This window comes from Thunnus maccoyii, chromosome 1 (genome assembly GCF_910596095.1).
Source record: "Thunnus maccoyii chromosome 1, fThuMac1.1, whole genome shotgun sequence".
Taxonomy (NCBI): domain Eukaryota; kingdom Metazoa; phylum Chordata; class Actinopteri; order Scombriformes; family Scombridae; genus Thunnus; species Thunnus maccoyii.
Window position 1 is genome coordinate 36,891,293 of NC_056533.1, and position 25,760 is coordinate 36,917,052.

Sequence of the window (25,760 nt, forward strand, 5' to 3'; positions counted from 1 at the left end):
AACGATACTCAGTTAACAATCATAGGAGACTGAAAAAAACCATCAAATAATCACATTTTAGAAGCAGGAACCAGTGAACTTTGTGCACCTTGCTTAGAAAATTTAAAATATTTTGCTGATTAATTCTCTGTCAATCAACTAATCGTCTTCTTAAAACATGTTTTTACCGTCAAGCATCACCTGGTTTTAGCTAACGCCTCCATGCCTCTATCTGTTATATTATATGTCTGTTAATGTTGGTTTTTACCTGATTGATTGATTACCTGATCTGTCCAAATGAGGAGTAAAGACTGCAAGTAACAAAAAAGTATCTTCTAGATAAATCTACGTTCAAAAACACCAACAGGATGTGATTTGCACATGAACTCACATGTCCTCCACCAGTTTGAGCTTCATGCGTAGCTGCAGACACACACAGAGAGAAGAGAGCCCGTCTTCTCTGAACCGAGAGCCACTAAATGGCTCGTTGCACGGATGAATAAATGATCATAAAGTTGTTCTGCATCTGTCATCGAGCTCGCCTTTAAGATTTCACCCCCATCAAGATGCTGTTGGATCGATGCCGCTGTCAGCCAATGAACGCCCTCTCAGCTGCACTCACAGCTTCTGTCAGGCAAAAGCCGATGAACTATCCAGTCAGTACACACACACACACACACACACAGCCTCTAGCTTAATTCATTCATTTTTAATTCAATGGCATCTTTGTCAAAAACCTGTGGAACAGGGAGGAGAGCGCTGTAGCAATCTGCAAGATACTCATTTTTTTTGACTTTGACGACACCTTTGGCATAAGCAGTCACTGCTTTGGTGTTTTGCATTTACCGCAGGCAGTGGCCCAATATAATCTATTATTAAACGCTGCTCTCATATTTATTCCAAACAAATTGCTATTGTTGCCTCCATAAACACAAAGAGGATAACTTCCTACGCAGCAGAAGAAAGAAGAAAGAGAGTCCTTCTCATGGCTGAACAGCAAAGTAAGGGCTTTCAAAGCAATCTATAGTATTGGTTGACTCATTATTGTATCAGCAGTGGAACGAATGGGTTTTATTTGTATGAAAAATTCCAAATTATTACCTAAAAGCGAAGCAAATCACACCCAGACAGGTTTTTTAACTGGAAAGTCCCACAGGCTCATTGAGAAAGGTCAACGACGGGGACGAATTGTGCTTCTGGAAAGTATACAGTAGTGAAACCGAGGTTCAGTACATTTATATTTCCAACAGCACCCGGCTATTGCCCAGAAACGCACCACTTTATTCAAGGCCACAGTGCTTGCATGAGTAAAACTATTTTCATCAGCACACTGTCAGACAGCCACCGTGCACTCCCTTGACAAATGAGTAAACAATACTTTATAAAAGAAGCCGCGACGGTGTTTTTTCTGAAGTACGCCTCTTTCACCTCCACAACAAACTGATGAAAGTCACCGATTACAAAAAAAAGCTCTGGATGTACAAGTGTGCTGCCAACTGTGTGTGAACTGCAGTTAAGTTTTTATACTTCGAAACACCCCCGTCAATAGATAACTATGTCAAGCAAAGCTTGAGTTATTAGGAGACGGCTGACCCATATACAAACACGCACGCTTGTGTTTAACTCAGAGCCATTGATTTCCTATTTTCAATTAATAATTGTAATTAGTGGCAGCATATTTCAGGCTGTATGGGACGTGGGTCGATGAGAAGTGGGGGCAGCGGGGGGGAAGAGGGGAGGGGGGGGTTTGTGATGGAGGACAGGCCAGATGGATGACACAGTTTACTGCTCACAGGCCTGGAATAAAGTGTCAGTTTATTGTGACATTGACGGACTCGATGACCGTGCGTGCCGTGTCTGCAGCTGTCTGTGCATCTAGGTGATTTTGTTTTTTTTACAGATTTTCCTTTTAATGAGGCTATTTTCATGTCCAGATAATAAGCCGGGAAAGTCAACACTGCGTTAATCAATGTTAGAAACAGTCATTTTAAGACCTCGGAGGAGGAGGGGGGGACATATCACGTCTGCACTTATTCATTACTTTACTGACTTTGTTGCGCCGCTCTCTTCCTATTGTTTTTTTTTTTAAGACTAAATAATTGTTGTCATTAGCAGTCGTCAACAGGTTTTGCGGTGGAATGATGCATGAGATGTGACAACCTTTCACTTGATGGTTTTTGTGTGTGTGTGTGTGTGTTGGACTCGTTCAGCCGTAGTCCACCTTGCTTTCTTGTGTGGTAATTGCATTTTAATGATCTCACTTTATGCAAACTTGAGGTATAAATTTGAGTTCAGGTCTAATGGCTCTTGGCAGGTGGCTGTCCTCCCACTGACCCACTGACAACTATCTAGAGGTGAGAGGTGCACATCAGACAGCTGACGGCTCCATTTGGTCGAGGTCAGAGGTCAAACCTTCAATCTAGCACAGTTACCGCACAGGAGTTGCCCACTGGACCTGAACGAGGTGACTATCTATGAAAGGGGTGTTCAAATACAAGTCTTACTAAATTTCTACCACATCAAAGGTTCAGTATAAGTGAGTTAATTCATGATATTTCAGTACAATAACAGTAAACTGTAAACACCTGCCAGCCTTCACTATGGGAGAAAACAACATTTCTGTGTTAATAGGAGACGTGACGCTTGTTGTGTAACTAATAGGGATGTGCAGAGAGTCCAGTATTTGTATCTGTATCTGTATTTGTTGAGGCAGCAAAATTATTGGTATTTGTATTTGAATAAAAGTGGAAAAAGGCCTAAAAATACTGTTTTTGTTTTTATTTACGCTTTTAATTTTAGAAAATCAGTCAGTAGCTCCAGGAGTGATGTCCAAATTAGGAAATGTGCGTCATGTAGCAGGTGGATGTGACTCCCCTCATTAAGACCTGCTGATAGACGTAACAGCGGAGCAGAGGAGAGACACTGAGATAGAGATGTAACCGACCTGCATGCTGGTATTTTATTTACAAATATTTGTGCTTTGCCGAATAACGTATTTGTATTCGGGCACATCCCCTAGTAACCAAGTCCTTAAATTTGGGCACAAAAGGTGTGATGGACAGGCAGAAACACTGGGTATAAGTGTGTAATAGTGAGTTCTTCACTGTATTCGTTGTTGAAAATGTTTGATTTTACTATTATTCTGCCGGAGGCTTCATATGACGACTTCAGCTGGTTCAGTTTTGTGGTTACCTCCATGTTTTTTGGGATAATTGAGTTTAAAACTGGCGTGTTTGGTGTCGCACTTCATTATAGACACTGTTTCATTGCTAATAAGCACATACAGTAGGTCTGGTGCTTTCCTCAGGCAAAATAAACGCATATTTTCACTCAACCAGTCATCCTTAAACGCATGTTTTTCACTATATTTCTATTTTGTATCGGCTATTTTACCTTTTCAACCAAAGCTCCAACATCTGACACCAACCTAACTAACTGTAGTGGCTAGCGGGCATGATAGCAATGTGTCAATCAAAAGCAGTCCGGGTCAGGCTGTCGTTGAAATTTTTAAATTATTAAATTGTTGATTAAATTATTAAATTGTTATTCTGTCTGTATCCAGACTGGAGTTAATATTGTCTACATCCAACTGAGTGTAGAGCTGCTGGCTCCCGTTGACTCTTATTCAAAAAGTGTCGACTTCTCTCTAGAAATACTAAGTCAGTCATATTTTTCAATGAGTCATTATGGTCTTAATAGCTAAATTGAGGCCCTCTTATAAGTGTGCTGGTGGTCATTTTGGAAATTATTGCTTCCTTAATAAGATTTGAAGACTTAAAGTAGCCTTGATGTCTGCCATGTGGACGTTGATTGACAGCTGTGATTGACAGTTGATCATAAGCTGCAACTGGGCTTCAAACCGGCTTCAATGCAAACCAACAGGTGACCTCACTACGTCCATCTCTGTATACAATCTAGACTGCATTGTCATTGTGAGCGTGCTGACATTACCGCTGAGCACAAAGCACCGCTGTAACAAAGTGCCGCTGAAGCTCAAGCTTTTATTTGCTATTTGTTCCGTAAGACATTTCCTCTGCAGGATCAGTGAAGTGCCATCTTATTCTAAACCTTGATTCTGAGTCAGTCCATACGCCAGCCTGGAGAGCAGACTGGCTTTAGGTGGATCCTTTAGGAATCAGCACACCAACCTTCCCTCTCAGTTGGAAGTTACGCCAGCACTGAGCCCCTTTGAAAAAGGTCAAGAAGGCTTAAAGTGCAAAATTACTGAGGAGGAAGTGGATGAGGAAATAAAGAGACCGAGGAGGCTGCGATTGTGCCCCTCTTCTCTGAGCAAATGTAAAGAGAAGGAAGACAGCCAATGAATAATTCCTGGCCATTTTCAAAGTCAAAGCGAATTCAGTCGTGTGGGGAGGAAAATATCTTTTGTGCTGGCCACTTCAGCTGAAAGCCGGCGGTGGACGATAAACAAGTTAGTTTGGAAATTAATCAGAGTGCAGAGAGAGAAATGTTAAGACTGTGGAGGAGAAGGGAGAGGGAGGGGAAGGAGGGAGGGGGCAGGTGGGAAAGCAGCACAGAGTGGGCAACTCGTTATATTCCTTAATGGGTTGTCTGTCATGAGGTTTTGCCAGCGTGGGCTCACGTGGCATTAGAAGGAAAATGGGTAATCAAAAGGTTCCCGAGGTGAGGTGCCAGTCCATTTCCCCTTTCACTCTCAGACACACAAGATTGATGGCGTTCAGGGGGGAGAAGGAAAGGGACTCTCTGGGTTTGATGGGAAAACAGCGGCCTGAAATTTGTTTACTGATAGAGTCTATTTTCTCTAAATCTGTTAAAAGAGCAGCTGAAGCACAAAACTATTCACTTTGACAAAGAAATACAAGTGAGTTGCTTCAATATCAAACTCCCATAAAACAAATCCAATGTCCTATATGTTGATATCATGAGATACACTTGCTGTTTACGTAGACATAATCTTACAGCGTCTAATTATACAGGCCATTTTCTCCTCAACCTCAGTGAGTCAATTATTCAATATATAATAAATATAAATAACAACAAGCTGGAACCCTGATGAAACAAGAAAGATGATAGCATCATTCAAAGGGTTTCTTTTTCACATATTTAGTCAATTCTGCTCCTTAAGATTTTCATTAAAAAAGTCAAATTAAACGAGAAAATGCACCGTTTGTAACTGCTGTCTGTATTTGTTTTCTGATCTGACGCCTCTATCAGCAGGACGACATCATTTATTGCTGCCTTCAAAAACTGTTTTCTGATCTAACACAGCTTTGGTTAAGGTTTGCTTAGGTTTAGGCACCAAAACTAATTGTGTTAAAGCAACAATAAACGATATTTTTTCACAATAACAATGTATCAAATGGCAATGTGCAAGGTCAAAGGCGTTTGTAGTGGCAAACCTACAATTATCAGCGACTCTGCAGCTCCCCTCGGCTTTATGGAGCGTTATAGCGAGTTTCAGCTCATTGTTTAGCTGTCTGGCGTCGTTTTCAGCCGCAGCAGGCAGCTGTTTTCAGAGAAAAAGCTCTATACAAGCGCTGAACACAATCTGATGTTGCTCTGTAACTGCTGGATGTAGAAATAAGCAACTGTTTGCTCACAAGTTCAACATATCAACTTGTGTTCATTCCACTGAAAACAAGTGGCCAAAAAATGAGTTAATGCAGGTTTAAGTTTATGGAACAATTGTGTTCATGATTAAAAGAAATCAAAGAATACATTAACCCCAACCTCCTCTGTCTGCGTACTGTGTAGCTCTATAGTTTACTCAAATCAAAACTTTATCTCAATCAGTTTACTGTCTTAACTTCCAAAAAGTGTTTTGTAGCACTATAAAAGACAAGAGAAATACTATTACAATACATGCATGACTACTCTCCCTTCAGGTGTCTTTTCTATAATTACATCTGTGAATGGTTGCCCATTTTCTTGTTAACCTGGCAGATATATAAAAAAAATTGCCTTGAGCAGGTTACAATGAGTCTAACATCAAAAAAATGTGTGTTGAACACAAGTTTTTGTTTTCCCTTAAAACCACTTTGTGCATTTTGTTCCAGGAGAGATTAAAAACGGGTCTAATGAATCCATTTATCCCATCATTGGCACTGACACACGGGTGTTTGTGTTGTCTCCAGCTGCAGAGCTTGTTTAAAGCAGTTTATTTCAGTTCTCCTGCTTTGTTTCTCAGCTATGTGACTAGCCTATTTTTTCATGGTTTGCAAACAAGTCACGTTGTCGGGACAAAACAAAGATCATTAAATCGTTAGTCTTTTCACAGGAAACTGTTTTCTGTCCATATCATGACGGGGGGAATGGTTCATAAGATAAGGACAAAGAATTTAAGGAAATTAGTAAGAAATGTAAGAATATGTATGTATTGTGCCAGAAATATCTCCTTCCTCATAGAACACAAAGTATGAATGAAACAAACGAGCCGCCCCTTTGTATACTGCGGCCAAACATCTCAATCTGTGTGTGTGAGGAGAAAAATTCCACTTGCAGTGCATAGTGATATATATCCTATATACATATATGTATATACATATATATATATATATATATATGTGAGCAGCAACATGTGCCTGAACTGTGTATGCATGCTGTTTGTTAGGATTATGTTGTTGTCAGGTTACTGCACATCTTTGCAGTCTGGACTTGATTGTGTGAAATACTGGAAATATCCAGTATTTCACACAATAACAGTAAACAATCACAATAGAGGTTTTCTCCCATAGTGAAGGCTGGCAGGTGTTTAAATCAGGCAATTTCAGTCCAACTGAAATTAAACTGCTTTTTTCTGTCTACCAAAAAAGTTATATTTAAGTTATATATAGTATATAATCTATATTTTAAATTCTTTGATTTCTTGATGGCGCCCCCTAGTTTTATATGATTTTGATTAAATACTGTTCCATCATCCACTTATATAGAAGTCCTTATTTCCATACAGCCAATCAAATCTTTTCATAAAGCGATAACGTGTCGTTCTATCATCGGCAGAGCAGACGTCACACTGAGCCTGATTGCATCCGGCTACACAACACAAGAGCCACAGACTCTGAACAACAAGCCACATTAGCTTTCCTGCTAAAGTTTCCTTCTTATCTAACTTACAAACATGAAAAAATGTTCCCAAAGACCTTTTTTATTCATTCTAATACTACAAAACTATTAACAATACATTAAAAAACATGTTGACATTATTTTTGACTGCAAAGAGGGATGATTAAATGTGATTTCAGTTGAACTTTAAAACATTAGACTAAAGCTGGATTCTCAATGATATTTATGAAATATTTAAATACATAAAATGATACTGGTGTCTTAACTGTGACTTCAGCCGTAACAGGAATGAGATATGAGATCCACAGACAGAGATACTCAGAAGTCATTGTACTACCGTTTATCTGAAACTACTTTCAAACTTTGTTCAAATGGTTTTGACATATGGTATTGCTCACATCTAGAATTCTGTTGGAATAGGTTGCCTGGATATTCGAAATGAATGAATATCCTATGAATAGCAGTTTTTTTTTTCTTTCTGGCAGTAGTAAATGTCTGTGGAATATTATTATTTAACACAAAAGTAAAACCTCGGTGACATTTGAGCGTTTTGCTTTTCAGCGGACAGACTGTGGCTTAAAATGTGTTGCACGCTGTAATTTAACAAACTGCAGGAAATGCTGAAGGATCATTTTTCTTACCCTCACAACAAGCAGGAAAACACATGCTTCACAGCTCCCTATAGCAGCGGACAGGCATCAGAGCACCAAACAGTGGAGTGCATAGAGCCAATCACCCCTCAGGGGTTGTGGTGAAATTTGATTAAAAAGTTTGTTGGTAAATTAATTTTGACCAAACACAAGGGGCATGCTGATGCGGCTGTAGCCGTTAATTGGACTTGGCAATGGGGCAAGTCCACTCGTCAGCTCTGTGTGTGTAAAGCTGCGTTCGTGTCGAGCAGGACAATCACTGTCCCTGCGGACTGTGTGTATTATCACCGAGGACCTAAATGAAGTGCCAGGATAAACATCCAGAGGAGGTGCGGCCTTGGCTAATGCACACACTCTCTAATGCCTTTCTGAGTGGAACAAGGACAGCAGTGTGTGATACTGACTGCACAATATATGTAAACACATATATAAAGTAACAACTGGTTATTTTATGTGCATCCCTCCCCAACACACACACACACACACACACACCTTCCCTTGATCTCCATCGCTCTGCCGCTCCATACATCCACACTCTCTCTTTGTAATTATAAATCTCCATGATCCTTTCTATCCCTTCCTCTTCCTCAGCTTCTCATATACAGTAGCGCTCCCTCGACTCTCTGCAGAAACCCGCATCATCATTCCTGCAAAGCTACACTTAATGACTTGCTGAACTCAGTCTTTTGGGTAATGAAGGATACACTTTGTCATAAAATGCTAGTCTCTCTCCTGAATGGGGTTCAGAGCAGGATGAAGCCTGGAGGACGGACCGGCTAATGGCTAGTGACCCCGCAGTATCACTACCCTTCAACACGGACAACAGGTATTAGCTGCTTAATGAACTCGATGCTAATGAAGAGCAGAGGGACTTCAGAGTCATCTATTGCTAGGTGAGCATGCATGATTCTGTGCAAATGACTGTGCTGCAGTGACAGTTCAGAGAAGCGGGGATCAAAACAAAAATACAAGAAGCAGAAGAACAGCAAGATCAGGAGTGAGGAGATCCTGGGAAAAAAACGTCTGTGATTTATTATGTAGTAAACTCATTAGATTCCTCAGTTGTTTTGCTGTTTTAGGACATCAAGTTGTCTTTGCACTGTTTCTTCAGATGCAGCCGACACTCCGGTTAGCATCATAGTATCAGTGTAAAAATGAAAGATTAATTACAGCATGTCAAACTAATGAGGATAGCATGTTTTAGACAAAAGACATAAACACTTCATAGTTTCTTAGAAGCTAATCCCTTTTCAAGCATGGCTGAATTTTTCATGTCCTCTGAGACCATCTAGTTTTCTGTGACATCTCATTAACCTCCCAGCCTAGAGCTACAATGGATTATGGGATTGAGAATGGGCAAATGAATCTACGGGTACATCCCAAGTCCCTTATTTGATCTTTCCTCGCTTGAACCGGAAGTAGTTCTGGTCCACCATCATGAAGGCCGTCCCAAAGCTCTTATTTCTGCTGCTCCTGTTAATTATAGGTCAACAAAAGAACCATAAACGACTTTCTTCAGTTATTAGAAAGATTTTTCTTTTCTGATCTGTTATTTCCCCCGTTAACTTTTATTATGGATAAAATGAAAGTAAAGTTGTCTTTCAGCAAGATAAATAACTACAGATAATTAATGCCTCTGAGCAGGACACAGTATAAATACAGAAAACAGGTTTTTATTCATGTGCAGGTGTTTGTTAAACAGGTAACAGACTGCAGAGAGGAAACAGCTGCTGGCAGTGATAACTGTGCACCTTTTATTAGTGTCACCACAGTGCACATATGTGCGGACACAAACTCCATCAGAAGTCTCTGCAGCTGTTAAAGCTGACTGACAGCTGTGTCCAGCTGTGATCAGCTGCCGCTGTCACCAGAAACAGACATCGCTTCACATGATGCTTCAGAGGAAAGACATCTCACTTCTCTAAAAACATGTTTCCTCATTTATTTCCTCATTTCCTCCCCTTGCATGGTTTCCTTGCATCTCTCCATGCATCCTCAGTGGGAGGGACTAAGATGCATGTGAGGGAAACATGGATGCAATTTAAGGGACTTGGGATGCACCCCGAGTAATGTGTCATAATGCTAGTAAAACTGTCAGCAACTGATTTTTTGGTCACTTGGGGGAAGCAGAAATATATCATCACCTTCACATAAAGTTGATATGTTGAACTTGTTAGCAAACAGTTGTTTATTTCCACATCCAGCAGTTACGGAGCAACATTATCATTCATTTGGAGTCGTGTTTCTGTCCACCTGGTGAATGTAAGTCCAATATTCACTCTCTTTTAGCTCTGTTTTTGCTCTCTACCAACTCCTGAGGGAAATATCTGGCTCTTTAGCTGCTAAATGCTCCACTATGTTCACCAGCTAGTCTACAGCTAACTGTCTGTTTGCTGTTTGGTGCTCAGCAGGTAGTGTACAGTGGCTTTTTAGAGCTTTTTCTCTGAAAACAGCTGCCTGAGTGAACCAAAACAGTAAAATTGCAGCCAGACAGCTAAACAATGAGCTGAAACTCACTATAAGGAGATAAAGATATCTACATGTTCAACCCTAAAAGGCCTACCTTTTTGATTTACAACTCAAATATATGCCAGTTGGACAGGGTGTTTAATGAAATGTACAGCAAAAAAAACAAACTTTTTAGGTATTGAAAAAATGTTTAGGTATTTTACTGTAACTGTGTAAGCACTACATCATCAAGGTAGTTTTAAAACATTTGTTTTAGATTATTTTGGGGGCATTTTGCTGTTATATGACAGTAGAGTAGCGGATGTATGTTGCTGTCATATGGTATACAGGCCACAGGTACTACCCAAAAAATGTAGCTACTCTACGTCTACTCCACATTTACTTGTTTAATTCTAAAGAGTATCTATTAAATTTCACTATATTTAAAAATGTTTATTTTAAATTAACTAAATCATTTTCTTTCAATTAGAAGTGTGACATTATCCCTTTTTGGCTTCCACAAAACTTTGTCAGTTTAACAGCAGGTGTCACACCGAGTCTTGTTTTCAGATTAAAACCTTCCCTTAATTCTTCCGTCAATTTATCAATTCTGTCATTTTAATTTACATACAAATGTAACTATTCCACTAAAGATGCACAGCAATGGCAGAAAACAATAAGACATCATAGAAAAATAGCTAAAGGCACACAAAATTTAAACTTAACTTAAGAAATACACCCAGACTGACTGTCACTCTTTAAAGATTGATTGTGTTTGTGCATTCTAGCTGTTTCAAAGCAGAAAAACTCAAACCGCTCTGAGGGAAAATAAATTTTTGGACTCGCAACTCCACCGTTAGTGAGGAAGGATAAATAACAAGACGGAAATATATTCAAAACAAAATTGAAATTTAGTGTGTGTGTGTGTATGCAGAGACAAAATGCTCAATTTGCTACAATAATGATGCTCTACATTGGGTTTTGGTTTGGTTTGTACCAGTTTGCACCGGCTCAGCTTCTTCACGATCATCTGTGTTTCTTCATGTTTGCCCTTGCAGACGTTGTGAGAGGTGAGACGTGAGCGTTTGTCTGATCGTCAAAGCGGGGGGACTATAAAGGCGCCAGGTATCTCCTCCCATCTCATAATTAACTCCACTAATGTTTGCTCGCAGTGGTTCGACTTTATCCGTTTTTTTTTATCCGTGTGAGTTTAGGTTTTAAGTAAATGTATTATTATAGTAGGTGTGCTGTGAACTTTCTCGTACCAGTGGGTCTTCTGCTGAAGTCCTTGAACCTGGCGATCTTTCAGATAAAAACACTAAATAACAAGGGTGAGTGAGCCCCGGTGTCTAATTGTAATAGAAGTAATCTTCATGAAAGGCCACACTGCAGACTGTTCCCAGGGGTTTTTGTCTCTTATAGCAGCCTATCAGCTCCTACCGGGAGCTTAGTTCCTCCTTTCCTACGGTAAATTGCCTCCAGGCGGCCTCGACTTTGTTCCCTCTTGTCTCCCAATGGAGGGATGACCTTCCCATCTCATTCAGGACTGCATAGTCACTGCCTATGTACCGGTGGGGATTGAAAACTCATCTCTTCAAGAAACATGTCACGTCCAGCTCGGCCCTACCTTCCTCTCACTCCTCCAAATCACACCTCTGTCTCCTCGTCTTACTCCTGTCTTCTTAACCTCTTATACCTGCCACTTATTTCCTCTTATAAGTTATTTATTTGGTACTTCTCACAAACAAGTGTTTTCATCATGTATGAGTAGCCAAAGACAGGAAGTAGCCATGGAGCATATTCCTCTGTGCAATTGATGATTACGTTTTATTCTCTTTTTTATATATATATATAAAAGTGACCCTAGGATTCTGAGAAACTAAATAAACTAATATGCTTTAGTGTTGTTGAGCACAGAGCTCAGAGAACATTAAAGTGATTCAAATTTAAAAGAAATAAAATGGCCGTTTTGGTTCATTTAAAAACACTTCTAAAATGAATAGACTCCAGTCAATAATGATACAAGACCTTCAAAAACACAAAGTAAGATGAGGAGTGCATAAATGAGTTATAGATAAACACACTTCTAATTTAGACACTTAACTGAAACCTGAACAAAAACTGTTTCAGCAGAAAATACTCTTAACCCCGATGTGTTTTTCTAGACTTTATTTAGAGGCCCAAACCAAAATGTGTTTGTCTGTCTCGATACGTTGTCCGTGGCCCCGAGCCCATAAGATCCTTCTGTAGAAATAAATCATTTAAAAGTACAGACATAGACATATAGTTTAAATTTTAAAAAACTCTGTTATTTCCCAAAAAAGCTGATCAGCAGTCTAATTTTTAACCCTTTAACATCCACCCTTTTTATAGAATTTTCACCTATTTTTGCATACCCAAATGGAAAAGCTTTAAACAGAAGAACTGTAAGGCCATGACGCATGTATTAGGCTTCATTTGACAAGTGACATCTTCTAGTTTCAGGAAATGTGTTTGTTTAGCATGTGGCTACAACACAAATAAAACTACATCAGTTCAAATAAGGCTCAAAAAAAGTGTTTTTGGTCCTCGTCTATAATGAGTCATATTTGAATAACAATAATTAGGACATGCTTTATGCCAGAACTATGCAGAACACCATAAACCTTCTACATCTTGTCAACCCGTATAAAATTCCAGACCTCTAGGCCTCTAACCTTATGGGAGCACTGGTGTCCCCGAACCTCTCCAGTTATCTCCAATTGGCCAAATTGTGCCAGTTGCTTTTACTCATTACTGTGTGATGCTAAACTGCTTACAACTGGCTTAACAAACATCACTCAAACAAGAGAAAATAGTGCATTTGTTGGGGACTATTTTTAGCAGCGGAAGAATCCACATTTGGTGCTCCAGTGAGTATTTCTGGCAGCAGGATGGTGTGTGTGTGTGTGTGGGATTGAATCAAAGTAAACTACAGTGTGTGTGTTCATGGTGATGAAGGGACATGTCACCTCGTGCAGCTGTGTGGCTAATTGACGTGTTTTTAATAGTTTTTGGAAACAACGGCGCTCTACGGCACAGAGGAATAAGAACAATACTTGCAAGTAGGATGAGTTCATTGTTGTTTTGTTTTTTTTCATGGGATTTGATGACAAAAAGAAAAAGGCAGAAATATCAGCAGACTCATCCTAATGTCAGTGGATAAAGCCTGTTGAGGCTATAATCTGTGTTTGCGATATAAAATGTATTTATTCTTCCTCACTCACTGGAAAAAGAACAGAGAATAACTAAAATGTAAAATATGAAAAACACGTGATAATCAAACTTGGTGAGGGGGGAAAAAAAAGGGGGGGGGGGCCTTGTAGAGCGTCTGAGTGGCAGCGAACCGAAACACATGCAAACACATCAAAAGCTGAAGCTGAGGCAGCAGCGTTGCACTGTGATGGATCTGTATGGATTTTGTTCAACTGAGCTGAAGAGTGGCACCGCGAGATAAGGAGAGAGAGGCACACAAGAGACAAACACAAGAGAGAGAGAAGAGAGAGAACAACAGCTGAGGGAAAAGCACAGGCAGCATTATGTTGTTGCACACCTTGACAGGCTTTCCCTAACATGGATGCCAGCAAGAGAAATCATGTGAAACTTGGCTCTTGTGGGGGACTTAGGCTGCACGAGGAAGAGCTGCAAAGAGAGGCAAATACATCATTCTAGGCGAGTGCAGTCGAGAGTTTACACACAGTTGTAAGAGACGTGTTTATTATGGCAGGATTGAGATTATATTTTGTTTCTGCAGCTGTTTCTCTTTGTAACAGAATGATTGGAGAACACACTTCCCCTTTTTCACATAAAACAGTGTCAAACTTGGTTTATTTAACTAATTAATTGTGTGTCTCATGAAAATATAACAATATCTAACGGGTTAAAAGTACACATACACCACACTGTGTGGTGTAATTTTATAAGACTTATGATGTGCTGAAAGAAAAGTAAAATACAATGCAAATTATTACTGTTAAAATGACAAGCATTAAGTAGAAGTGTGTTGAATTATCATTATATTGAAACTTGTGATTGATATATGGGCACAAAGTATGTTCAAGATAATCTCACTCAGTACACTGGATAAAATTGTAAGTGTGTTTGCATTAAACTTCACTTTTAAAAAAAAAATAACCTCAAGAAAGGATCAAGAAATAAGGGTGTAAAAAGAACCTTGAACAGTAATAAAAAATAAAAGAGCATAACTGGATAGAACTGGATATGCCAGGCATAACCAGTTCAGCCCAAAATCTATTTAGGGGATTTTAGGCCTGCAATAGGTGATGTAAAGAAATTATACTGGTGTAACTGGCTAGTATGAATAGGTTGGACAATAGGTGTGCCCTATATAAGACAAAAGATATAAAAACTGGGGGCCGAGGGCCAGCCATCCTGGTGAACCTTGTGTACACTGTATTGCTCTCCTTTTTTGCATTAAAGTACATTTTGCTACTCAGAACTCTGACTCCTGATGATTCTTCTTTTTTTGAACATCAAAGAGAAGTTTTGTCCTTGAGTTAATTTAAAACTTTTTCCAACTGAGACCCAACGATCTGACGCGTTGCTTGTCCCCTTTTCATCTCAATTAGCCAATTTTGGAAGCTTCTGATTGGATCTTGGACCGCTCTTCTTGGCAGAATTGGTGCAGTTCAACCAAATGTTTTAGTCCAAAACCTTAATTTCAGCTTTACTTTGAAATCCCAAAACCACCATGTTTGTTTAGTCCTGCTGGAACACCTAATTGCATCCAGGATTGAACTTTCTAGCTGATGGTTTTGATGTTGTAATCTTCAGCAATGCTCCAGTTCCACTGGCAGCAGAACATGATGCTACCAGCACACCTGACATAGCATTAAATGCCTCACCTTTTCTCCTCCTAACATACCTCTTGTCATTGTAGCTGAATAACATCATCTTTGTTTCATCTGACCAGAAAACTCCTCCAGAAGGGTTTTTTTTTCAGAGTAGCCTCTTGTAAAACTCTCTTGACTGAGGACAGAGTTTGTTTGTTTGTTTTTGGTGATTCTTGGATTACATTTTTACCCCTCTGGACCAGTTATCTCCCAGCGGTGGGTGATAGTTTGGGTTTTCTTCTTGGCAAAGAGACCATTCTTCCCAGTACTTTGCATTTAACAAACAGCTGTTTGCACTGAGGATCTTGGATACCTGAAGTTACTTTGAGATGGTTCCAGTTGATACTTCTGAGATCTGTACTGAACTCTTTGGACTTTCCCATTGTAATGTTTGTGGCTCAATCTAGTGCAAGCTCTATTTATAAAGTCACAGAGTAATTCCCAGACAGAGTAATGGATGGATATGAACTTTTTGCTATTAAACTCTGATAAAACTGAGTTATTAGTTGTTAGACCAGCAAAACATGAGCATCAGCATGAGAACCTGAGTGTCAATATTGATTATTTTCTCTTATTTTCAAATGCAGCCCTATTACGTTAAACATATCAGCAGTCATACATATATGTTCAGTTCTATGTTACGTGACAATAAATATTGTCAAAAAGTTTTTGAATTGTACAGTCCAGGTGATATGTGCCAAATTTGAGGTGATTTGTTCACTTTTTCATAAAAGCATGAAACCTGGACAGTTTGGGGCCCTGAACATTTTCAGAAATGGAGCCATTGCAAAAACACTTCATGGTGGCCATGACGACCAATTTACTTTCCGCCATAACCTAATTATGTATATTGCATAACACAGAAAAAGTGATGTCTACCCCCTATGTTTTTATGGCCAAGGATTACAATAATACCATATACAACATCATGAAACTGTTCAAGTTAATAGTTAATGGTGAATTCATTAATGCTGTGAGAAGGAAATCACAGTATAGGAATACCTAGGCTAGACTTTATAATATCGTGTCTGTTGCATGCATGTTGTGTAAAGTTTTAAAAGCTTGAATGTCCAATATATATATCAATTTGAACATCAATATAGCAGCAAACAAGTATTTGCTATGTAAAGATATAATGGTGCAGAGAATGAAGTCACACTCCCTCTGTATGTGTTGTTATCCGAGCTTCTATGTTCTTTGTTCAGATAGCCGTACTGAATATACTGAAGTCAGGTATTGATTACATGCAGATGTTGATACAACTACTAGGCTACTTAAATATATATCACATTAAATAGTTAGACATTATGATCTTACAGACCTTTGCTTCAAGAAATTTTCTCTAACTGGACCTCTAGTTGAATACCCCTGCTTTAGAGAAAGTGGTCTTGGTCCAATCCCAAACAAATCCTGGAGCGTTTGTGGTGAGAATGTAAGCCAACCTCAATCAGACTCAAGTGCTAAGTGTACCCTGCAATTTTTGCTTTGCATGCTGGGATGTGATGACTGAGCGATGTGTGATCAGTGAGCTGGAGAGTGAATCAAGACCTGGACTTTCTTCCTGTGTTTAGGTTCTCGCTCTCGCCTCAGACACTATTGCAGACATAATTGAAATCCCCCCCAAACTTGTCTCTCTGTTTGACCCTTCAAAGGTCATCCATTACAAGAGACACACACAAAAAAAAACCAAACGTATTCTCTGCTGGCTCAAAAGCTGCACATTGCTCATCGGTAATGGCACGTTAATGTAATGTGCTCGGGCATCGTCCGTTTCCGTGACAACAAATGGAGACCTGTGCCAAATTGATCAGTTCTGGGAAATGCGGACAGAGGATGGAGAATGGGGTTCACAAAGAAAACCTGATTGTTTGTGCTTTCCTGACTCCTTCCGCCCCTTGTGAAGAGAGGTGAGCTACCCATAAACCCTTGTGTTCAGGGGTCATTTCCTATAAGTCGGTTGAAATTGCACTGTCACCTCTATCAAGCCAGGACACGGCTTTTTTTTAAAAAGAGGACAGAGAGTCACATTTTTAGGTGTGTACTGAGGTTATTTGGGGGCAGCTTGAGTTGAAATGGCGTTGCTGCTCTCAGCTGCCCAGATGAAACAAGATAAAAGGTAAACACTTCAGATCGAAAATACCTTCTCCCATCATGCATTTGTGAATATATACACTCACCGGCCACTTCATTAGGTACACCTGTGCAATCTAATGCAATCCAATACAACAGCTCTGCTATAAATTCTACATTTATGAAGCTTATACACTTTCAGTTTTTGCTGACATTATCAGAAAGATGATAATTCTACTTTATGTTTATTATTGAGGTCATAGTGGGTGGTGGTGGTGGTGTACTGGAATATTTTTGTCCACTCCATTAACATACATGAGGGGGGTAAAATATTAGGAACACTTTTTAATATAAAGCACTCCAGTACACCACCACAACCACCCACTACGACCTCAATAATAAACATAAAGTAGAATTATCACCTTTCTAATAATGTCAGCAAGAACTGAAAGTGATTAGATTGCACAGGTGTACCTGATGAAGTGGCCAGTGAGTGTATATTTATGTATTTTTATTGCTGTCTCTGCTTGTATAGCTGCTTTTATGACTCTTCTGTTTCTCGTGATGGTGAAGTACTTTGTAAACTTTGTTTTTGAATACCTCTGCTGTTATCAATATCATCATATACGGACAATAACTTAACTTACTTAACTTAACAACTTATAAATGTGAATGTTTTTGCCGAGGTTAAAGGGGACCATAGACTGTATAAAAATATGGACGTAATTACCGTGACGTCACCCGTTGGTTTCTGAAGAGTGGTTTTGAAGCACAAAGCGAGCCGCTCTGGCCGTCACCATCTTGGCAGTACGTGACTCTGCCTAACTCCCAGCCAATCAAAAATGGGCAAAGTGGCGGGCCGAATGGCTGAAACAAGCCACCTAGCGGCTGGCGGACCTGTCACTCAAAGCAGCCACGTCCTTCATTATGCATAACTTTACGGCTTAATAAAATTTAAACGGGTGAGTTATAAAAAAAATTCACCCCCCGTACAGTTGTCATGAAAGAGGAAATTAGCTATATAGACCAGGCTGTAAACATGTTTATTTCTATTGTAAAGTTGGACATTTTAACATGGGGGTCTATGGGGATCAACTTGCTTTTGGAGCCTCAAGTGGTCATTCAAGGAACTGCAGTTTTTGGCACTTCCACATTGGCTTCATTTTACAGCCCCAGAGGTTGCCGCTTGCTTGGCAGCAGCAGAAATGAGCCGTTAACACAACATTGACACAGCCAGCAGATATGGAGCAACCTGACAAACGTGAATCCAATATTCGCTCTCCTTTTCCCTCTGGTTTGGTCTCCACCAACTCCTGAGAAAATATTTGGTCCTTTAGCTGCTAAATGATTCACTGTGTTCACCGGCTAGTTGCTAACATTGCCCTTCTGTTGTTTTGTGCTGGGCTGTTAGCGTACAGCGGGTTTAATTAGCTGAAAAACATCTTGAAACAACATTAACAAGGCTGATGAGACTGAACCGGAGCAGTAAAGTTGTTTGTCACTACGAGCAATCACTTCACATTACGTTTTGTAATTTGATCTGTTAATATAAAAATATTGATTAGAGAAGCATTACGTTGCACAATACGAGCTTTTATAAGTCCTGCAGACTCTTAAAGTGACTCTTCTATTCAACACATCAACATGATTCTGTCTCCTGTGAGCTCTCAGGACAGTAATCAACTGTTGATGTTTCATTTGTTCTCATTGAAAATAATGACATAAAAATACCAATATAACTAAACTAACACAGTTCTGTCACCTCTGAAATTAATAAAAGTCTGAAGGCACAGATGAAATCACTGTTGATCAAAATGAAACACTATAAATCGCTTATGTAGCAACTCGCATTTCCTCTGCTGGATTATTTTAAGAATTTCTATCATCTTAAACTGCTTCTTTGCAATGTTCTTTCCCTTCATCTTATCCTTCTTGCTCTTGATTATCTTTCTCATCATAATCACAATCTTTACATGATAATTTTCATCATAATTTGTCCTTATCTACCATTTTCTTTTCTTCTTCTTCTTCTTCTTCATCTACTTTTGAAGCATCTTCCTGAGTCTCCTCTTTTGTCATTGCCGTCTCATCCTCTTCCTCTTGTTGCTTCACCCCACTTCTGTCCAAGCTATTTATAATGCCTGGCAGAGCAACAAAGTCCTTCAACTGGACTGGAGTTTGGAGAGGGAAGGCAGCTCACAGCTTCACCAGATAATCTGGTTAGCTACAGTAGGAGACAATGCAAAAGGACAATCCTGTGGCCTTTTCTGTTCTTCAGTGTCCTTACTCAGAGAGCCCACTTCAAGTTTGAGCCACTTGTTACTTAAAGATTGTGCTTTATATGCATAGGAAGTCATGAGGATGTAGCTTTCAAAAGGGAAGAAACCCACACAGTATAATCTTGTATAAAGCAATCAAATCATTCTTTACAGTATCACATATACTACTAAATGGTTTTGCCAAACATGTGTGCAGTGTTACCACATACGGTAGATATATAGGGAGGTGATTGGGGTGGATTTGCAGCATACAAAGCGAAGGATAAGCCTGTGTTTGGTGGTTTTCCTCCTTGGTACGATTCACTTGTGCAGATCTGAACACTGCAATCATACCCATTAGAGGAGGTGGTCTCAGTCCGCTAACAAACAAATTCTGGGGGGGTTCGTTTATGGTGGGAAAATAATCTGACCCCCATCTGATCCGACTACAAGGCTGCAAATTTGAGCTAAACGGCTCCTGTGGCCAGGTGTGCTTTGTATGCTGGGATGAGCAAAATCAACAGCTGCTAGCAGCTAGTCGGAGAATGAAGCGAGGGCAGAGAGGAGCTTCTTCAGGACCTTCTTCCTCCCGCCCCAGAAGCATCCGACCAATAAGCAGAGAGAACGTTCACAACTGGCTTTTAGTGATGCTGTTACGGTGTTCTGCTGTGCTTCTTGAGCGATTGCTTGTAGTTAAGGGACGGGGCCCTTGGTAGTTAGATATCACTGATTGCTCACACGCGCACACTAGTTGTTTGCTTTGTTGGCCTCATTAGGAGCAGGGGTGCTGTTCTTCTTGTGTTTGTTAAAAACCACTGAGAACAAGACATAGAGAGTGAGGGGTTATTTTTGTTGTTTTCTTTGTGTTAGTAAGTTTATCTCTGATTTAGGAGTCCTCTTTTGGTTATATTGTTTTTTTTGATTTGCTCAGCACCCACCGGCCTCTCTCCCTCAGTTAGCAGTTTGCCTTTTGTGTATGTGACATCTGTGAATCACCGGCCTTCCTGGCAATAAATGACTATTTACCAAATCAACATTCTGGTTTTATGTTGCTTCCCTTTCCCCTAGTGAGCTGGGTTGTAACAGATGCATTTTGGTTCGCTCTGATTTTTTTCAACTCATCCACTGATTCAGATCACAGCAAACAGACAATAAGTCTGGAAATGCCTTCAGCTACTAAAACACAACCTACAAACTGTAGGTTTAAGTGGCTATAATAGATATTTTTATATTAACAATAGTTCTTCTACATGAAATTAAACGCTTGTCGTAATGAACTGACAAAGATCTTCACTGTGCAGAATGATGTATACGTGCGTAAAGTTTGACACTGGAAGTTTCTCCAGCTTCTCTAGAGGTGAGAAATGATCTGTGACATCACAACTAGCTGTAAAAAGCAACTGTACACTACCTGCTCAGCACCAAACAGCATATAGACACAGTTAGCTGTAGACTAGCTGGTGAACATAGTGGAGCATTTAGCAGCTAAAGAGCCAGATATTTCCCTCAGGAGTTGGTAGAGAGCAAAAACAGAGCTAAAAGAGAGTGAATATTGGACTCACATTCACCAGGTGGACAGAAACACTGCTGGATGTGGAAATAAACATCTGTTTCAACAGATCAGTTTAAAAGGTGATGATGAGTCAATGTTATGTTCATATTTTGTTTCTGCCAAGTGGATTAAAAATCAGTTAATGCAGGTTTAATGAAGAGGTTTTAACCACCTAATGAACAAGGAGGAGGGTAAAAGCTCAGAGAAAGCTTATAAGTGGACGTTGACGTTATTTAATTATACATTCTGATCCCTTTCATGCTCAAATATATATTTTATTTGAGTGCTTGGTTTAGAAGTTATTTGATTATTTGCTTTTTTTTTTTTGCAGGCAGGTTTGAAGACATCTCATCAACAAATCACAGCTGGACTTCATCTTGTCGGCTCCCCTCAGTGAATAATTGCTAAACTCTTTCCCCATCAGGCCAGTCTGATTCATACCAACTGGAAGAGCCTCCAGTTAACTGATCTGAATTAAGAGAGCAGGTGTTATCCATTAATCAAGATCCAGTGATGTAAGTGTTCTGCCTGAGAGAAATTAAGCCTTTTAAATTCACTCGATACATAACCGCCGCAACTAAACTCTGTTTATTTGCAAAACATCATGAAGAACGCTGTTATCATCCTGAGCTATGAAACAATGTAGGAGACTTTTAAATCTGTTACTGACCACAGGATTGATTTCCTCAGACCAATCAGGTAAGACCACGCATAAAATAAAACACAGTCCGTGTGAGAATAAGCTCAATATCCCCCATGAGATCCCTCCCATGGGGATAATGAGCTTATTTGAGCGGTTCAGGCTCACCGTGCAGCATCTTTATAGCAAAATAACATTCTTGCACAGATAATGAGCAAATGACAAATTCTGTTGTTGGGATGTAAGGAGGCAGAGTCTTTTCATGCTGTGGTGTATTAATCTAACATAGCATATTGGGAAAAGTTTTTTTATTTTCCAGTCTTCATCAGATTCACCTGTCATACAGCTGCACTATTCTGCAGGTGTGAGACAGACGGAGGAGGGAAAATAAGAGGGAACGATGAATAGATGGATGGAGGCACAAATAAAAGAGTCAGCCGAACTTCCAGAGTGAACTTGACATACTAGATTGAGTTTGTGTTTACCTCCTCTTCTTCCCTTTAACAGGGACATTACTGGGCAGTCAATACTTCATCCTTCTCTTCCCTTTAGCCTAAGTGGTGGTAGATTTACCTAACCCCTTGTCTTCAGTCTCCTGGCCCCCGGACAGCAATAAAAAACTGGTAAACAATGGGGAGGCTAGAGCACTCCAATAACAAAGGGGGGCTAAAGGGGCTTGTGTGACTCATTAAGTGTCAATAGCCCCTTCAAATCCCTCCAACCGCACACACACACACACACACGGTTCATACAAACTGGACTCCCTCAGTACCAGTAAAAGAGTTTGAAGAGTCGAGAAGTGGAACCAGACAGCAGAAATGAGAAAGATATTGAGATGAAATAGCTTCATTTCCAACTTAAAGGTGCAATCAGTGCAATTTTTTTTTTTTTTACTGTTCCATGTCACAAAACCTGAGTGTGTGTTGGGAGAGTTTGATAGAGCTGCTGATCAGCGACCGTGACTCAGTCATTACTTCACCAGATGCTGAAATGTCTTTTATTTTTAAAACAAAAAACAAAACAAAAAAACTCACTTTCTTTGTTTGGCCTCAAACAAAAAACTCATCCACTTCTACTTTAGCCCATCATCATCTCAGATATGTTTTTTATTATTATTATTATATTCTGATTTTTCTACTCTAGTCAGGTTCAGAAACACTGTCCACACTTCTGCAAACTTATCTTCCGGAAATGATCTTTATATATAAGTATAAAGTAGTATTAGTTTACATTACAACAGCAAATATGTTTTAAATGAAATGTCCAAGAAAAGTACATTTTTTTTGTCAACATAATGAGAAAATGTTAATTAATGTATCTGGCTAGTTGCAAAAATGTTGATATTGAACTTACGAGTAAAAAGTCCTTTTTTTTCTTTTTGGTGCCAAAATATCCTAAATATCATTGACAATAGAGCGTTATTAATCTTATTTATGGTTATGTTTAGACACTGGCAGCACTTGGTTGAGTTCGGGGAAAGATGATTTTGGTTTAATAAAGAAAAAGTCCCGTGTTTATTAGCATTTAACCGAAACCTAGATCTTTACACTAAATCCCAGCGACCACTAGAGAGCACTGATAAGAATTATTTTTCAGTTGTCAAACATCCCACTCATATAATCAGTAATAATCAGTCTCATGACATATTTATGACATATATCAGTTACAACCTTTTAAAAATTAAGTTTGTAACCAAGTTTGTTGGTTTAAAACATTTGTTTATATCATATCTTTATGTTAAAATTAATATCGGTGGAAGTGTTCTGTCAAAATTTTCGGCCTGAGGGTCAAAAATGCTCCATTATTCATAATACATGTAATTGTTGTGTTGTATGTCAGTGGAAGGAAAGCATGAAATGATTGCTGTAGCTACATATGGTAGACATGTGAGGATTTACATTTTACATGAATGTGAGACAAAGATGAACTAGAATTACAGGGTAATTTTTATTTAGTTTTTTTTACCTTGCAGTAGAATATGCAGGTTGAAGAGATTTTAGATGTGATGTCATCACTCCCAGATATACTTCAGTCTTGCTATATGATCTGATTACATTTGCATTACCTTTTCCAGGGTTTTTCCCACTTTTCACTGTGTCTGCAGCTGAGTTTGTGAAGAAATTTCATGACTGAGGCAAGCTGCTGTAACGTTTACTCACCGCTGGAGCAGTCCAGTCCTCCCCAGCCGGGCTCACACTGGCAGGTATCAGGAGAGACACACCGACCGTGGGCGCACTCCTCAGTGCACAACGCTGAGGAGAAAGAAGAGGACGTCGAGATTAATAACAAACTTTTAATTACATCTAAATAATAAAGTGATTGTGCTGTCTCTCATCTTAAGTTTGATAAATTGCCTCGGGCTGCAACTAACAATGATTTTCATCATCGATTAATCTGTCGATTATTTTTGGGGGGAATTGATTTGTCGTTTGGTCTATAAAATGTGAAAATGGTGAAAAATGTCGACACCTGTTTCCAAAAGCCCAAGGTGCAACTTAAAATGTCTTGCTTTGTCTCAACCAACAGTCCACAACCCAAAGATATTCAGTTTACTGTCATAGACGACTAAAGAAACCAGAAAATATCCACATTTAAGAAGCTGGAATCTGAGAATGTTTGCATTTTTCTTAAAAAATAGCTCAAAAATTGATTATCAGAGTAGTTGCCAAGATGCTTTTGATCTCAGGATGCTTTTGCTGTACCAGCGCATAAATCATGCGAGATGAGTGGTCGGACAAACTACAACATAAACAGTGATCAGGTACACTCATCTAGAAACAAAACCTCACAAAATCCAAATAGAAGCAGCACTATTCATCAATACTGTATGTGCGTGTGTATCTTTCCTTTATCAACAGTAATGCAGCATCTTGAATGAGTTATTCAGAACTACGACAGCTCATTACACTTTTTCAAAGACTGATCAGAAACATTTTTCCAGGTTTGATGTTTTGAACCGATCTTTAAAGAGGACCTATTATGCTCATTTCAGCTCTAAATTTTTATTTTTGGACTCCACTAGAGTAGCTCTGCATGATTCAAAGTTAAAAAAAACTCCTTATTTATCTTACACTGGCCCTTTATGCAGCCCCTCAATATACACAGTTTCTCTTACGCTCCGTTTTAGCTCCTGTCTCTTTAAGGCCCGCCTCCCGATGAGCCCGCTCTGTTCTGATTGGTCAGCTTTACGTATCAGAGTTGTCATTGCAAACCAAACATTTACTGCTTTACTGCTTCAAATTAAAAGCTTTTCAATGACTAACTAATGGGAGACTTTTTATTGTGTGTAATTTACAGGAAGTAAAAACGTGTTCCTCACTGACTTAGCGGAGCTTCGTTAGCGGCGCTAAAAACCGGTCGAAACAACAACATTTGAAGCTATTTGTTCAGCAGATCAGTTAGAAATAACGCAGGGAGGAAGAGTACTAGCCGAAACAACCTCAGTGAGATGTTTTATGAAGAGCTGCAGACAACCAGCACACCTCCAACAGGTAAACTACTTATTTTACTTTGCTGTGCTGTGTAATGGCGTCGTAGCTTGGCGTAACTACTCTCAGAGCTGAGCAGCGAACTTGCGCGCTGTGCACGTAGCAGATGTCCATATAAAGAAATGCGTCATGAACTGACGTCAGCTTGGGCTGAAAGTAAAAAAAAAACGTTGGAAACCGAGCGTTCAGAGCAGTCTGAAGCTGCTGTTTTTTGCTCACAGGGATTAATGCTACATATGTTTACCTCATTATTTGACACATCGGCCAATTTTAACATGAACATCTGACATTGTGACATTATATATGTATGTCTGAAAATAAGGAAAAGCATAATACGTCCCCTTTAAGTGCTGCAATGCAAAGTATCTTTTTATTTATTTCTCATTGAATGTTGTAAATTTTTAGCTACACTTGCAGCGTGGCTCTGGGACGGCAATGTCTGTCAGTCGACCACTTTAGTCCAGATTGAAATATCAACAACTATCGGTGCCTTGAAAGTCTGCAGTAAATTTTCATGATCGCCAGGATACGCCTGCTACTGACATCTGTGAAAACATTTATTCATGAATAAACTTTACCTTTAGGAGAAATGTATGTGAACATTTTTTGAAATTTTCTTTTCAGTCGACCCATGAGGAACAGATTAATATGTGACTGTAGAATATGTTCAGTACTGACGTTTGGCATCTAGACTCTGACCTTGTCACTCCCCACAAGGAAGCACCCAGCTCAGAAAAGTGGTGATAATAACTTCCCCCTTAAA

General features: G+C 39.4%; 1 protein-coding gene across 4 annotated transcripts in view; it reads right to left on the reverse strand.

Moving 5' to 3' along the window:
• LOC121898175 (multiple epidermal growth factor-like domains protein 11) overlaps nt 1-25,760 on the reverse strand; it is a 172,331-nt gene that overhangs the window by 85,541 nt on the left and 61,030 nt on the right. For all 4 annotated transcript variants that reach the window (XM_042413091.1, XM_042413092.1, XM_042413100.1 and 1 more), the window contains exon 6: nt 23,669-23,761. In XM_042413091.1, coding sequence (XP_042269025.1) covers nt 23,669-23,761 — 93 coding nt within the window. The remainder of the gene's footprint in view (nt 1-23,668; nt 23,762-25,760) is intronic.